The sequence below is a fragment of the Atta cephalotes genome, assembly GCF_000143395.1.
Source record: "Atta cephalotes unplaced genomic scaffold scaffold00001, whole genome shotgun sequence".
Classification (NCBI taxonomy): Eukaryota; Metazoa; Arthropoda; class Insecta; order Hymenoptera; family Formicidae; genus Atta; species Atta cephalotes.
Genome location: NW_012130065.1, coordinates 3,164,734 through 3,183,037, shown reverse-complemented (window position 1 = coordinate 3,183,037; position 18,304 = coordinate 3,164,734). Strand labels below are relative to the sequence as shown.

Below are 18,304 nucleotides of genomic sequence, written 5' to 3'. Positions count from 1 at the left end.
AAAAAATAATTGGAAGACATGTATATAAAATTGTCGCAGATGCTAATTAGACGTTTCGATTCAATTTGAGTTATCTTCAACAAACAAAATTGATTAATTATTATTTACTATAAATTAAGATTGCCATATCCATTCTCTTTTCTTTCCAACGTTCAAAAAGATTTTCCAGAATCCCAAGTAATTACTGCTCATAATTATTCTGGATATCTTTGGAAAATCTTCATCGTAAAAAAAGAGGACGTGAAAAAGAGAGCGTCTGGGGAAAAGAGGGCAGATGACAACCATATCTATAATATAGATTTTATAGATTAAAAATATAATATATATAATATAATAAAGATAATTTTTTTTAATACATTCTAATTGCAATTTATTAATTTGTCTCATTAAATCTAACACTTGCAATATAATGCAATATAATGAATTTTTTTCTGTTATTTTACACAACAGAGGGCGAATTTAGATAAATGTAAATTATGTCGGGTTACACGAGCGGGCGATTCTCTGCAGGTATACGGTGCTAATTACAGCTACGGAATAAAGGATCATTAGCGGCGCACCCGTGCGTGAAGCGATCACTATTTATGTGGGTAATGAATAGTAATGCGATGACTCTTACTGCGACTGTACTCGGTCGCGATTTTGAATGCATGACATATGTTGCATACCGCGACTATGGTCCGCAACTATGAGGTAACAATCGTGTTTTGCTAATAATTAATCAGCCAGCAGGACGGCTAAAATTACGCTTAACGACGCGAGAAAACTTTGCAAACAGCGCACAAACGTGATAAATAATTACACGCGCTTTTGTAACTCTTGATCAATGGGTAAACGAGAATTACTGAAAATTTATCGTCCAAGGAATTATTGTATCTATACAGGAAACAATCGCCATATTTTAATGTAATTTAATTATACACATATTATGTATGCAATTCAATTTCTACTATTATTTTCGACTCTTAAGATCCCTAAACGAGCTAAAGTAGAAGATTGCGATCGTTGGAAGGATCTTATAATATAATCCGAAATGCGATCTTCATGAAGGTGGGCGATACGCGATCGATTCGCGATCCCTATCGATCCCATGGCGGGATCGCGAACGGACGCTTCATCATTAGCGATTCCCTAGGAACTTCCTAGACATCGCCTGGAGCGACGCGCTTAACTCGTCCATTGCCGTGCAGTGAAGAAGCGAAGAAGAAAGAAGGAGAAGAAGAAGAAGAAGAAGAAGAAGAAGAAGAAGAAAAGAAGAAGAAGAAGAAGAAGAAGAAACCACGACAACAACGAGGACGACACAGCGCAGCGCAGAGAAACGAAGAGCCGAGTCGGACGGCCTGTAATTACGGGAAGCTTGTGCTGCGGCTTTCGCAGCTGAGACGCCCAGAGCGACTCGAAATTACTCAAAAATAAGACCAAATGGTAAACGTATCAAATTATATCCCCTCCTCCCTCTATGCAGCCTGCCAAGCTTCCCTCGGGTTCTCTCTCTTTCTCTCCTCTCTTCTCTTTGCCTTTCCTTCATTTCTCTCTGTCTTTCTTTCTCTATCTGTAGTATCGCATTTCGCCGGTAAAAACCGCTCCCGCACGCTCTCCACATCGCACTAATGCGTTTTTAATTGTCGCTAAGCGTGCGACGAGACGCACGAAAGCAACGATGGACGGCATATTGCGAAACAGGTGAAAATGTAAATAAGGGAAGGTGGATGCGCCGACGTTTGGTGAACTGGAGTTAATATATCCGGTGAGAAAACGAGCCACGATTTCCGAAGGAGGCAAAACTCTTTCTTGGTTATTAAAAACGATATAAAGGCTGCGATATTAAATATTTGAAAAATGTACAGATACAAATTAAAATAGCGTCAAGGACTGCCAAATATCATCCTCATTGCGAAACCCTAAATCTCTCTTCCTTATCAGAAGTCAAAGGTCTATAAATCGCAGCGGAATTACGGCGTGATAGCACGACATTTTACTGATTGCCCGACTTTATTATTTCTCGCGGCTACCGTAATTTCAGTGGCGACCATCGAACTCTTTTTCACGAGGTAATTTCATCACGTATCTGAAATAATTAACCGTGACGCTATTAATTATTCGAAACCGATCTATTTAATTCCATTTGCCTTCGGATAATTTCAAACTGGCAATCGGCCATAAATATAGCGAGTCGAGGATTGAGCGGGATGAAGAGTTAATCTCATAACAGGAGGTTAATTGAAAGTTGGGCCAATACTGTTAGTTCAAGGTGCAGATAACCTTGAATCCTAGAGCCGTGATAAAATTCTTCTTCACTTAATAAATTCCCACGAAAAGATTTCCAAGCGAGCTTATATAAATATAATAAAAACTTATATAAATAACATTGCACAACTATACATATACATAATTTCAATGACATATGTGAAACATTTCTCACATTTAATATCCTTATATACATAAGTGATTAATCATTAATATAGCAACATGATAAAAGTACGCCTCTGTCACGTCTACTTCCGTCCGTTAGGTAATATCCATTATATGCTTTATATAATAGTTATGATAACGTGTACCTTAAATATTCTCTTTATAATATTCCATGAGGTCACAACGTGTTAAAGAATTCACGCGCGCAAGTTAATAAAACATTCGATTCGCGTGGCAATTACAAAACGACACCTTCCGGTTGCTGAGGCGAAGCCGTTTAACGATTTTTAACAGGCCGCGATCGAACGAGCGGCGACGCGGGCCTTTGATTTCGCTACCGGCAATTTGCGAGCGGAATAGAAATGACGCGAGGAAATTCCATTTCCCCCGCGACAAAAGGGGTGATTGGCACGTCGTAGCCGTAAAGTCCACCTCGATGCAAGCAGCCGCGACAGGTTTTACGAGAGCGACTATTTAAAGCATAATCGAATTCACTAATGGCGATTATTAGCGCCAACTCTTGCACGTGTGGAGTTTCGCGACGAGTCGACACTCCCGAAATTTAGCGTCACGCGATTGAAAAATTGAAAATCCTTCATTTGGAATCGATATTGAGAAAAAAGTGTCTAACATTTGTAATTAAAATTGCAATTTTAATGAAAATAATTATGATTAAGAACATTTTTATAATTATTATTATTATAATGTAAGTAATAATAACTTTATATTTATAATTCTATCGATTATGAAAAAATTATACTATAAATCGTAATAACTTCTAGTCATACAGCAAAACATCAAGATGGATGATAAATAAAACATATTATGTATGTAATAAATGCAATTACTACATAATATATATTATAAATTATACAATAAGTTACATTATTAATACGTATTTATAGTCTATTTATAGATAATAGAACTATTTTTGTTTTAACATTTGCTTATTCTTTACGTGATAATAAAAAATATGTAAAAAGAATAACGAAGCAATTACTTTTACGATATAGTTGCATGAATATTTGTGAATGAATAACTATGATTGTAATATAATATTGAAATAGAAATCATTTTTTTCTCAATACAAGAGATAATTTGAAATTCCACATCATAAAATATATAGAAAAAAAATTTATAAAATTTATTTGTTTAATCATTTAATGGTATCATTTGCAGATTTATGTAATAGTATACAAGAACAAGTTTATTCTTATGCATGTGTTGTTATTTTGCACAACGGTAAAAATATTTGACGGGCCATTTACATGGTTACCTTCGATAAAGGCATAGCTATTACACGCTGACAACGTAAATAACCTCCGACCGTTTTGCATCTTCGCACACTATTTCACAATTTCGTCATAGCAAAGAACGATAATCACCGAAATATTTACATACGCGCTGTATCGTAATGTGTCATGCAGCTCTATATTCACGAAGGTTTTTCGTGAACTGTCATTTGCATAAAATGCCTCGGTTTAGCACGATATATTATGGACCGCGCGATTACGCAGATATCGGCGCGATAATATAAATAGCAACCTGCTCTCTAACCTGCCGTAAAGCGCGTAGGCGCTACCATTTGAAATGTAAATAACGTCCATAACTTCCTGGATATCGACGCAGCAATAAGTGTAAATGATAATGTATGTATAAATAATGTTATAATTTAAACACATTATCTTCTATCGCAAGTCAACTAAGTTGAACTTAATGATTAATTATGCAATTACCAATTAAATTGGTTGACTTTTCTCTTTTGTTATATTTGCTTTATATATAATTCAACTCAATATCACGACGATCTAAACAAAAATAAACTGTTTTTCAAAATTAGACGATATTATTGATCATACATATATAATTACGCAAGTGTTATTACATTAATATTACATTAATAAAATTGTATTTCACGATAATTTTGAATACGTCTGAAAAGTAAAAAAGTAATCTTACGTAGTGATAAATTATAAATAGCTGTTACTTTTTATAGCTGTTATTTTGTAATAAATGGATTATAGTGAATTTATAAAAATAAAAAGAGGACTAATAGCTAATTCATTTTTTTTTTAATGCGTGTGTAAAAACTATATCTGAATTTATATGATAATCGAAAGATACTTTTAAAAACTATTAAATATATTGTCTAATTAATAATTATAACTGTGCCTCAGAAAAATTTCAGCTATAAATTTCTTTCATAAAAATGACTATTCAGATATTTTGAACATATATCACTGTATACACAGATTACTATGCGTAATTCAACATTTCCATTTTTGTATTTTTATAAGTTCTTAACTATTATTAACTACATTCTTTTCGCAATGTGTTAATAAAAATAACAGTCTTTTCTGCAAAGTCATGAGACAGCAGTCATCATTCTTATTGATGCAAAAATAATGTACAACATTTATTTCATATAATCCGTTTACATTACAAAATAATAACTATTTAATTTCGACAATTTTCCGCGCATTTGTTATTCTGTACATTAACAGAAAAAAAGAAAATAAAAAATGTAATAAAAATCTCAAAAAAATTTGGGATTTCTACTTTTTTTTAATTTTACACGCTTTGTTTGCAAAATTGGCTGAAATGAGTGAAAACATTTAATCTTTAGATTTTTAGAATTCGTCAATATATTTTCCTCTTTTTTTTGTTTATAACATATAAATGTAAGGAAAGATTTTATCAAGTGCGCATTTAAATATTTTCCATATTTTTCATTTAATATTAATTTGAATACAAATAAACATTAGGAATTATAGTTTGATGTTTCAGATATGCATCTTACATGTTTAACTTTTTAACAAATTAAGTTATTAGAAGTCTTTTTCATAACATGCTTATAAGAGAGTGATGGTATGGTTTAGACAACTGGTCGTGTAAAATCATATCTATGGATCCTCAAAATCGTACCTTCTTTGAAAGTACTGAATTTAAAAAAGTACTGAATTTATGAATAAAAATAATTAGAAGAATAAGTTAATTAAGAAAAATAATTCTATTTTTGATCAAAGCAAATCTTAGTGCACAAATATTTTAGTGTAAATTTATATACATATCCAATTTTGCAAACCGCATGTCGAAACTCTTTTTTATTCTTAAAATGCCATCATAAATAGAACCCGAGTCGTAATATCACATATTAAATTGATAAGCAATTTAATAATACTAATGCTAATAAACATTTTAGATGGATATTAATAATTTTATGTTAATATAAACATTAAATTATTAAAAACTATAAATGATTTATTACAAGAAATTGGAAAAATTATCTTAAGCGGGATTCGAACCCGGATCTCCCAGATGTCGTGAGGACATATTCTTCCAATTCGATCATTGAGACTTTGATAATATTTATAACAATAACTAATAAAAAAGATTTTTCAAGAAAACGTGTTTCAAGGAAATGTGTTACAAACAATTAAATTATAAATAATTCAAATTTTTACCGACAAAAATAAATCAATTAAAAAATATAATTCTATTTTTAATTAAAGCTAATCTTAATGCTTAAATACTTCCGGGTTGAATTTATATCCAATTCTGTAAATTCCAGTTTGATAAATCGATTTAATAAAAATATAAAATTAATAAAAATGATGATTAACTAAAAAATATAAATGATAAAAAATGATAAAAAATAAAAATGATGATTAAATAATATCTATTTTTCATAATTTATCGAAAAATTCTTATAATTTATCAAATTTGACAATTAATAAATACTAATATAATAGTGAAAAGATAAAGACGTTGATATTATACTAGCTTGAATTTATTTTTGTAATCGACATTTACAATCATATCAATTATTATTGTTAATAATTCAGTCTTGTAATGGCACGATTTACGAAACTTGATAGATTTTATATAAAAATTTTTATATGAAAATTCAAAATAAAATTGTATGATTACGCTATTATCAGATATACAAATTAATAAAACATTAATATCAATTATATCTAATTTTTGAAAATATTATTAGTACGCACAAAATGCAACTTATTAAATTTTTTTTCTTATTACTCATTATTCATTTATTTCATATTTTCATCATAAATGTTGCTTATATTAAATAATATAAAATATTAATAAGATATGATCTAATCTGTAATACTCATTCAGCAATTCTCCCTTATATATTAAAAACAAGTAAATCAATATCATTTATCTATGTTAATTATCTATATTAATTATCCATATTAATTACTCTAAGCTGTAATTTAAATAATTTAACATCACTAATATAATTCTACTTATATAATCAGCGATAATCCAAGGTTAAACACAGTCCGCGCTGGAAAATATTTCAAAAAAAGTTATTGGCAATTAGCGTAAAACAAGATTTAGATATCTCTGAAATAAATATTCGAATCTGAAAAGATTAAAGCGGTTAGCGGGGATTAGAGAATTCCGCTTGGCCGGCCAACCGGCCAAAAAGTCAGTCGACCCTAACATTTCGGACGTACGCACAATAACGATAAACAACATAGGTAAGTGAATGATTACGCTTTAATTACACGGCAGCAGAATAAATGTACGGGCGTTCGCCCCAAGCTCGTCTGATACCGGATATCAGCAATTTCTTGCGCGATCGACTGACGCGGAAAATCGCGAGGCGCGCACGATTAACGACGTGGTGCATGGCCGCCGAGCTGATTGTTGACAATAGTATTACATTTCCGCAAAGAGATCTAACCGTTGGTTAAGAATCGTTAGCAGAAATGGCATTTACGTCCGCGAGAAATTGCAGGATCGAGAGAGTCGCAGAAATCTGTTATTATTTAACGCTCAGACATACTCGGGCTATCTTGTCGTTTACATTAGTCCACGTTCGTGATAACGTTCAATTAAGCCCGCGGTGTTGCAAATGAAAATGATCCATCGTTTCACAAACGAGTTAGAGATTTACTTCTTTGCGCTACGGAATATCGTTACCTCCACATCGCGCAACTCTACCTACTTTCTACAATAAAAATGCGCGACGTATATGTCATCATACCATAACTGTAAACATTTTTTATTTATTAAAACCTTCATCGACAATGTTTAAAAGTACAATCAATTTTTTATTGTGAATTCTAGTAGATAAATTTAAGTCTGTAAAAAATAAGTAAAATCTAACTTCTATGCTAATAAAAACTTATTAAAACAAAAATGTGTAAGAATTTTTTCAAATTTTTACAGTCCGAAACAATATAAACAACTGCATTAAAATTCGAAGATTCAAGTTACAGTCTGATCACAAACAATTATGTATGTCAATTATGTATGTCAAAACAAGAGCGAGAAGTATATTATCTCTTTTTATTTATGTTTTTTCATTTTAATTTATATTCTTATTCATTCTGATTTATTAAAATTGACAAAAATAACGGACCAATCAAAAATCATCTCTGATGAGATTCTATTATACAGCTCTCTATTGCAGACGAAGAATGAAAATTTCACATTGCCGACGGAAGATTAATCATAGAAGAAAAAGAATTATATTAATAATAATTTATCGGATTTTAAAAATATTGTATTAATGTACCAAACGAAATTTCCACGCAGATACACATATCATAAAAGTTCTCTAGGTAATTTTAACTGCACAAAAAATTCATTAAACAAGATTTATTCTTTCGTGCTGAAATAATTCGCATTATACCGATACTACGAGGCCATGAATACTGATAGCCGCGGGGAATATGCAATCACCGTCGTCGACCTCCGCCAATATATTTGCGTATACACTCTCATTAAAAGATATGCAATTGGTAGCTCGATCACCTGCGCATTCATAATCGCATTCCCGCATGAAAAAATCGACGACGAAGCGTTGGTGTATACATTATCATTGCGAGAATATTCAAATGCGCAGCGTGTCCGGCTATAGTTAACTAAAAATAACGCCGTTTAAAATACTCTCGTTCCAAATAACTAAAAATTGATTACAGTAATACGATTGATCGACCAGACGTTGTTCCGATTGACAAAATAATCGAACGACAAGTGTCGCCAAAGGTTATACAGTTCCATACAGTTTCTCGATAATCGAATAATAGTATCCTTTTCTAAGAAGAAGTCAAACCTTAACGAATTCTTCACACAAAGAGAAATGTGAAAGGAAAACGTAGGAAAAAGGGAACGAAGGTATGCCATTATAGTCGATCTACAATTTTCCGTAACACAAGAATAACTGGCGTTTGTAATACTGATTAAGTTGTTATTGCCTTGTCAATAGCTTTTCGGCAACGAAGCGGATGCTTTGTATATTATGTGCTTGATGGATACGAAAAGTCATTTGTGTCAAAGTTTATTTATTTTTTTCTGACGAAAAATGAGCATTTTAGAACCAAACATCAATCGAGGTTAATAGATTCGAATGAATTCCGGTCAATAAACTTAAAAAGAATTTGCATTTCAAAATAATTTTACAATGTAAAATTATCGCATAACGTAACAAAAAAGATTCATTATCAATTTCAAAGATAATTATGCGTAATACTTTATAAACATGTTACCTATTATATGCAGAAAATAAATCTTATATAATTTTACGATATAAATGGTATATAGTGTTTTTCTGTGTATTGAGAACATGATAATCAATTCATTTCTCAAGATAATATCTAAATGTCATAATCTCAATTTATTTGCTTTTCAAGATATAAAGAAAAAGATCACATATATCAAAGTCAAGAACGATTTCATTTTTGTCAAATGTCGAATACTTATGGGATATAGTAATACTTTCTGAGATATTTTATATACACTTTATCCTTATTATCTTTTTATATCTTTTTCAATATAGAATATGAAACGTTAATTTTCATATTTATCGATGTTATGAGTGCAATCTCGCATTTTAGTATTTATATAAAATATATATTATTCGCGCGAATTGGATAAGACGTTCAACTGAAATTTTTCATCATACTCACTCAATTACTGTTTCTCAGTGTATTAATGCCATATATATATCATTTCAATTATCCGCATTTGCATGGAAGCTAAATTGCACAACACTGTTAGCCATAATGACAGATCCAGATACACACGCATCGATCCTTTCCGCGAACGTTTCGCTACCACAGGAGCAACTTTTTTCTCTTGTAGCATATTATAAGCATAACCACAGTCCCGTCTTTCGTGTCTCTCGTAAAAAAAAAACAAAAAACAAAAAAAAGAACGCAAGCTACTTAATAAGCCTCGAAGATCAATCTCGGGAATAGCTGCATCGGGAATGGTTTCTTTCCTGCTAATATGAACTTTCTGCAAGCGTTATATCGCGAGTGTGACAACCAGCGCGAGATGTTACACGCAAATCCGTGTGTATTCACAATCGCATCTTTCTAGAGCCTATGGATCTTCATTACAGGCAATTAGAGCCGCGATGATCAGCTGCGTTCATTCAAGCGGGATAGTCATTAAGACGTCCCGCAAGTCGAATTTTCAAAAACGAGCACGAGAAAACACGTCGAACGTAATTTGCCGTCAGTGATGATTAGTATCGGCGAAAGGATGGAAATGCCATTAAAATAATGCGAAAAAGCAAACAGTAACGTGAAGGAAACAAATTGAAAGAGACTGATAGACTTTTCTCATACGAAGAACGAGGAATCGCTTCTTTCGACTGCCATTAGGATACGACATGCGCAAATGCCACTTGCAAAATTTTTTCCTAACCAATGTTTAGCGCTAAACACTATCAAATGGGATTTGCAATCGCGTTACCGACTCTAAACACGCCGTTAAATATAGTATTGTTTTCGCATCGCTGGCGATTAGATACTTTTCAAGGATGAGAAGTTGCCTGTTATCTGGAAAATCTCAGATGTAATTGCAACGGTAATACCTGTCGGCATCAATAGCGGAATGTTCTCTACCGTATTTAGCGATTGATTGGGTAAACGGAGATTGAAAATGAACTGCAAATTAACTAAGATTACATGTTACATCAGATAAAAAAATTGTTACTCTTTGAGCGATTATGAGAAACATTGTTTTTCTCGATATAAAAGACTTCAGTCATTCATTGAATACAGATTTAAAATAAACTTAATTTCGATTTGTCACTGTTTTTCATTGTTATCGTGTCCGAATCACAATTTTATTCCTCAATGCAAAAAAGTCGAATATTGCAATCGCGTGTGATATAAATGCGATAGATTATAAAATACTTTATTTTTAAAATTATAAAACATATTCAACCGATCGGTCACCGAAATGTAGCAATATTCAAATATCATATATCATATGCAGTTCACTAAGATAAGTCCGAATTTCACAAATCAAAAATGTTTTAAAAAACAATTTAAAAGTTTTAAAAATTTAAAAGTTTTCGTTGCTTACAAAAGTTTTTCTGCGTTTTCTCAAACACTCGTCTCAAACATTATATATCTACTATTCGACATCGGCACATTCCTTCGCCACACTTTTTCATATCGTAACTCATGGTTCAGACTTCCTAACAATGACTGATCCGAGGTCTTTACAACCGCTCTATTTTTGACCGCATTTTAAGCCTGTGCTCCGAAATCACAGTCTTGTATGTCATTACAAGGGTCTAAGGGGATCCATACTATTGACCTGTCGTGAATTAATTCCTATGCTAATGTCTAAGTTACAATATTATAAATTCAATGTTATAAATATTTTATTGTTCTTTTTAATATAAAATTATATTTATTCGGCGTGAACGGAAAATTAAACTTTGATTAATTATATGTCTACGTCGATGGACAGAAAATCTCTTAAGTCACGAGTCATGATTTTGTTTCCATATTCAATGCGTAAAATAAAAGTTATTTTCTAACAAGATTTTAATTCGCGATATCGATTTTAAAAATCAGTATAGAAGCGAGTGATGAAAAAACGCTGAGGAGCAATTAATCGTTGCGGTAATGTCCGTCAACGTAGAATAGCTGGGCAGGAGATTCAGCGAGGAGGAAGTTCTCTTTGCACCATTAAAAGCCTTTAAAGATGTTGGCAGGCAGGGTTGAAGCGAAATAGACTAGAGAAAATAATGAAAGATTCGCTTATATCGAGACGGTTGCGCGCTCGAGATCGTATATTCGTACACGAGCACCCGTGTATTCGGACGTACGAGTGTGCTATAAAATAGCGGGGAGAGGGAAGATCTTTCGCTCTTCTCAACGGTAATTACCGATACCGACTAATTGCTAGATAAGCGGCTGCCCCTTCTACGTGACTGGACCTCCGATCAGCTACATCGCGATGCGTTCCGGTATTCTTGTTGCATCGAAACCCGATCGCCGCGCGAGACACAATTTCTAATATATAGAAGATATATTTATTACGGCAATATCGTACTTAATACTGCCTTGAGTTATCGGGTCAATGCTTCAGCATGAATAATCGCTACAAACAGAAAAAGCCGATCGGAAAATATCTTAATTGATATCTGAAAGAACATCGCTTAGAGTTTCCAAAAGCATCAATTTTATATAACAGAATTTCTTGATGAGAATTTTGAAAAAAAAAAGTAAAACTAATTTACTGCTGCGTTTATTCGGTTAATTTGATTTAAAAATAGACAAAATTATTATATTGGTTATATTAAACCAAAATAATTATAGTCATCATTATTCATAAAATGTGTAATATTATCTCTCTCTTCCTCTTTCTTCTCTTTATTTATACATATTCAACCGCATATATATTATATATAATTTTTGTTACTTTATAATTTTTACTTTATAATTTTTGTTACTTTATAATTTTCATTATCCTGAATTTAACATTTATCTTATTTTCAAAAAATATGTTCTAGAGCGCTCAATAAATGCAAGATACATTCTCTTTTTCTCTTTTCTTCACGTTTTTAATTCTATTCTACGCTCTTGTGATAATCGACTCTTTATAATTATTTAGTACTCAATTTTTTTTAACTCATCCAGCGCTGCTAAGTGAGAGTTACTTTTAGAGTTGCCATATCCCGAGTTATCTGATTTGGCTTTTACCATTTTATGTTTCTTTCTGCTGAATCACTCTCAACAAGTTCACAATCCTTTCGCTGTCCTTTCTTCTTGTAATACTATCCCATCTAGTAATCTAAGGATCAATTTCTTGTCGTTACTTTCTAATTTTATTGTTGACCTATTATTATTGCCATTTAATTTTGCCTCTCTATTATTATGTGACAATAGAAATAGTTATTAAATAATTTTTTATTCCTAAGTTCTTTACGATTTCTAATTCAAGCCTTTGACACCATTTAACTGCAAGTTTTTAGATGCATTTTTTTATTCTTCTAAATTCTTCTCGCTGTTTGACAATATTGATTTTTTTCCCTTTATTTTTTCAACATGTCTCTTTAAGTATCCAAATATAATTTGTAAGTAAAGAAAAAATTAATGGATTTGACTAGAATAAATCAATTCTTTCATTCATTCTATAGTATTTCTTAGTACTCAGAATGCTCGCCCACGTCTGATAAACGCTCATATATTTCTGTTTCGCTATATATTTCACAATATCATGTATTCGAATATATACGTAAACAAAAGGAAAAATCTATTGTTGTGTATTTTTATTTTTTGTTTGTATTTTTCAATAAAACAATGATTCTTTGTATGTCCATTTCTTATGATCATTTTCGAATTATATTCCAATTTCACTTAATCGAATTTCACTTAAAAAATATAAAATTATTTTTATCATTTTCGCTTTTACATCTACTTACTATTATCACTTAAGAAAAAAAGAGAAATTTAAAAAAGAAATGTGCGAGAGTTAATATGGCATTGATTGGGAGCTTTTCTTCGAAGAAACTAGTTTCCTTTCCGCGGATATATTTCTTAACCGACTAGCACGCCCCATATACGTGCCGATTGCGGTAAATTTATGATAATCGTCTTCTCTATTTGCCGGGAACGCTCCGTCTTCTTTGAACTTGCCTGCCTCTTGTGGCGAACCACATAAGTAACACTAAACGAGACCTGTGTTGTCTGATTGCCGGCCGGTGTATCTTAAGTAGATTATAAGAAGTTTGCAAAATAGATATTGTTTCACTGTTTGATCTTCGAAAAAATTCGACAAAAACTGCCTCGGAGCAAATAGTATTGGTAAATAAATTCCTTTCCAGAGCAAGAGAGAGAGAATGAAACAAATTCATAATTTGCAAATGACATTAAAATACTTCCTTTAAAATTCAGAATTAATAACTCATAAATAAAATTGATTGATGGAAAAAATCGATTTTGTTAAAAAATTTTATAATTTAACTAAATAAATAACAATATTAAACACAATATATCTTTTTTAAGGTCATAAAATGTGAATATATAACAAATCGGAAAAAAAGTTCCTAAACAGTCAAGCTAGATTTTTAGTGCTTAAATAATTCAATGTGAATTTATGTACTACACATCTAATCCAAAAATATAATAAATCTGAAAATAATTTTGTTATACAATCAAAATAATTATGTAGAAAACTCAAGTATGATGAGCAATACTGCAAAAAATTTAGATATTCTAACTAAAAATTTAGATTTCTAATCAGCTTGAATGTGCTACAAATTTTTTTTAATAGTTTAACAAATTTATTTTCAGATCTATAATTAGCTAAAATTTTATACTTCAGCAAAACTGTTCTTATATGTACTTTAAAATAAGAATTCAGTAATTAATCAATTCTTAAATATTTGTATCGAAAATAGTTGCCTAATTTATTATCTGCCGGCAATAGATGTTGTTTAATTGATAATTGAATATTTATCAAGTAGCCGAAGATGTGATGCTGATTACTATTATTCTTCTAGAGAACCTTTGAGATTCAAATTGATAGTATCGCTTCCCTTCGCGTCATGAACATTAAATGTCTCTTCGTAATACCTCAGATTGTTCAATAATACATATTAGACGACAAATCGTTATCTCGGCGTAACCGATAAGCGACGTCATCTAGTTGTGTATGCGTGCTTCAGCATCACGCAAACGAGACAGTCGAGCCGCGGGGAGTCGAACGGGAGAGGAAGAATTCTCGGATGCGACGATATTTCTTCTATGTTTCCCATTAATAGTAGAACGGCGATAGGCACGTAATTGGATTGGTGCTTATATCAACTTGAGGAAATAAATTAATTAGGACGCAGAGAAAACTATGACACTTGTTTTGCCTGACGTGGCGTGGTGCGTGATAAGGAACGCCATACCGGGAACAACAACGTTACAAAATCTTAATTACGAAATACTTGCGTAACGCAGCGATGCGCGAACGGTGTAATTAACTGAATTATATGTACAGGGATAATTATCAATATTGCAAATGGAATGCACAACCGCAATCTCTCGATTACAATCTCTTAATTGAGTTTCATTTGGTTTTGTTAGTTGAATGGTATATTTACATATTCTCATTTGCTGCTACATAATAATGATATGACTAAAAAATTTTTCATTTTTTAATTATTTGCAAAAAAAAACAGGAAAAAGAAACTTTAAAAAAAACTCTTTTATTCCTCTGCAAACAGTTGTTATATCAAAATTGCATTTCATAATCAATATTACAAAATTTTAATGATTCAAAATATTAAAATTTATTTTCTGACAAACTTTGTTTTCTGAAACTGAGTTGTGCCGCTATTTTTATAACAAAGAAGCGATATGAAAATATTGAATAGACAACAATACTAGAAAAGTCACCTATCAAACAAAAGATTAGGATTCAATTCCCGAACTTACCATCCCGCACAAATAATTTTAATGGGCTTTCTATAATAAACTGTTACCTAAGCTTAAATTAAGAGCCATAAGAAATTGACCAATTAGAGTCGATTATTTTTCTCACATTCAATTGTGACTAATCAAATTCTTACAACTTAACTGTAAAACTTAAAGCTTAAATAACAATTTAATGTAGAATACGTATAAGAATATTAAATATAGAATATCATAAAAGTGCGAAACTACTCCACTGAGAAAAACAAAGTCTACAAAATATGAACTTAACCTTAAAATAATTAATTAGAGATACACAAATACTGTGTTTCTGTGTTTGGAGTACAGAAACTTCCAAACAACAGCAATAAATAGTTTTAAAAACGAGCTCAGATTTCTAAAATAGGAGAAAAGCTTATAATTCTTTCCCATAAAAATTGTGATAAAACCAATTTGAAAGTTTCGATTTGTGTCAAAGCATTGTTGATGATATAATTGTTGATTGAAATTGATGACTTTTAAACTAATTATAGCGCATAATCCGATAACATTCGAAAAAAATATGTGTTTTACTATCCTTTGACATTGTTGAATTGACATGAGGTTTGTTTCTATTCTAGAATGCACTAGAACTTCGCTTTTGCAAAAAATACCAAACATATATCTATTCCACTTTAAGTTCCAAAAGTATGTACTAGTTCAACTACAGAAAACAAATCTAACATGAAACTTTCAGAATGATCTCCGAGACAAATAATCTTTTCTTATAAATATTATTATACGTATTCTATGTTTATGCGTCGATCTCGCATGATTTGTGTGATAAGTAATGTGAATAATAGTTTATCTTGAATGGATTTCACGTAGATAAATTATTATAAACTTGATGTGAATATAATTATGTCCATAGAGTCTCTCTCATTGCCAAAACCTTTAAATACAAATTTAAAATGTATGTTAAACATGATAAAACATAATCGGTAAACTATAACCAAGGTCAAGTGAAGTTTTGAGTTTTCTAAATCATTTGGCTTTTGAATGATCTTATCTTCCAAATATAAACATTTATCGGCAAACAGCATTCCTTTTTAAACATAATAAATATTTTCATTTGAATAACATTTGACCTCCGCTAACATCGACGCATATAAATTCCAATTTATATGTGAATCATTCGTAGAATAAATTTAATTAAACATACCGCTTCCTTAAAAAATGACACAACTCAAAAACATAAATTTCTTAGAAAAAGGGAAAAATTATTTTTCAACTTTAGATAAAAAATTATTGGCGAATCATATAATATCGATGAAAAGAATATATTCTTAACATGTCACTTTTATAATTTTCATCTCACAATCCTTAAAAAACCATTCTTTTAAGTTGCGAAATTTTTAATGTTTTTTTACAAAGTTAAATTAAATTCACTTTCGATGAATATTTACGTGACTCATTCATGTGTATAATGTGAATAATGTAATATAATTTAAATATCACATTTTTTTTGTATTACTGAAGTAAGTAGAATAAGTCACATCTTTCCGCAGTATTTTCAGATATGCATAAATTTATCGTATAATACCCATTAAATTTCATATATTAAAGGTTGTTAAAGGCCATTGTAGAAAAAAAACAAATTGCTGAATTATTTCCTGACTACACATATACAACCTTGGTCAAAAGTATTAAGCACTTATAGGTTTTTGTTCACATGGAATTTTTTTACTAGCATTATTATCTACTGATCATTGACATTACACATAAGTTTAAAGAATCCTTGAAACAAAAGATAATTTATAGCCAATGTCATAAATTAATTTTTGCCCTGAAACTTAAATGATTAATAAAGTGCCTAATATTTTTGATCAAGGCTTTATAATAACAATTTTTGTATTAAAAAGAAAGTATAAAGCATACCTCCAGGAAATCTGTGTGGAAAAATTCTACCGTGCCTTGAGAGTAACCAAGGATATAAGGGATAGCTGTCTCTAGGCGGTTGATGAGGATGAGGGGGCGGATGTGGTCCGCCGGGGGTCCCACCATGCGGATAAGGCCCATGTGGCGGTCCATGGGGTGTCGCGCCGTGATGCGCTTGAAGCGCCACCGCGATATTCGCCGCCTGGAAGTGCTGGGCCGCAGCCAAATTGGCAGCTAAAGCCAATTGCTGCGTGTGGTATTCATTTTGGCCAGTCTGCGGTCCCGCGGGACTGTGGCTGGCGGGTAGTCCATATAAAGACTTGAGCTGTTCCGCGGCCATGACCGCGGCCGTCGCGGCGCTAGGTGGTGGCGCGAGGTAGTTCGGGCTGGGCCTGACCACCCCTGGAGGCGGTTGGGGATGCGACCCGATCGGTGAATCCCCGTGTGGTATCCTGTGCGGCGGGCTAGGGCTGTTGTTGGGCGTGGAACCGCCACTGTGGCTGTGAACAGTTGTTCGACCAAAGTCTAGATGTGTCGCTGACAGATTGTGATGATGCGGAATACCGTGATGATTGGTACCATGAAGATGAAGATGACCCCCGCCGCCACTACCAACGCCGGTGGCGTGTGACGGTGTCCGTCGTGAATTCGGGTATGATTCTACAGAGGAACTTCTAGAAACGGGTCGATCGGAGCCTTCGGAATGAGCACCGGGTGATCTCGTGGCGACCCGGCGCGATCGCGGCGAGGACGAGCCCTCGACTATCTCCATTGGACTGCCATCGATTTCGACTCGCTCCAGGCGATCCAGACGATCTGCTTCGCGGCCTCCTTGCCCGCCGCCGACGATCGAGTCGATGCTAAAGCCGATTTTCGGCTTCGATGGCACCGGGACGATTGGCGTCGGCGCGAGCGGCATCATCGTACGATTATCGTACGCTTCCCAGGTGGACAACCCACTTTGACAGGACCAACGGATCTGTGAATGCTGAATCGTCGAGATTAAGTTCGCCGCAGCATCGCGGCTGCCTCCAAGCCGCCTTCCTTGAATCAATCGAACGATCTATAATAACGAAGAACTTCTGGACTTTTAATAAACACTGTTAAATTATCACTGGAACACTCCTCACCAAAAGATTCACTTCTTCAAGTCTATATCTCTCTTCACACAGTTCCTAAAGTATCTTCGATCCTAAAGTATCTCTCAAGTGTTTCTTTCTTAGAATTAAGTTTTTTATTATTTATATTAATTGTTTTTTCTCAATCTGCAAATAATCATCGATGATGTC

General features: G+C 32.7%; 1 protein-coding gene across 1 annotated transcript in view; it reads right to left on the bottom strand.

Moving 5' to 3' along the window:
• The window catches only part of LOC105622207 (homeotic protein empty spiracles-like), a 44,654-nt gene extending 26,717 nt beyond the window's left edge, over positions 1–17,937 (bottom strand). Inside the window, exon 1 of the mRNA XM_012203664.1 lies at positions 17,016–17,937. Coding sequence (XP_012059054.1) covers positions 17,016–17,937 — 922 coding nt within the window. The remainder of the gene's footprint in view (positions 1–17,015) is intronic.
• Positions 17,938–18,304: the final 367 nt, after the last annotated feature.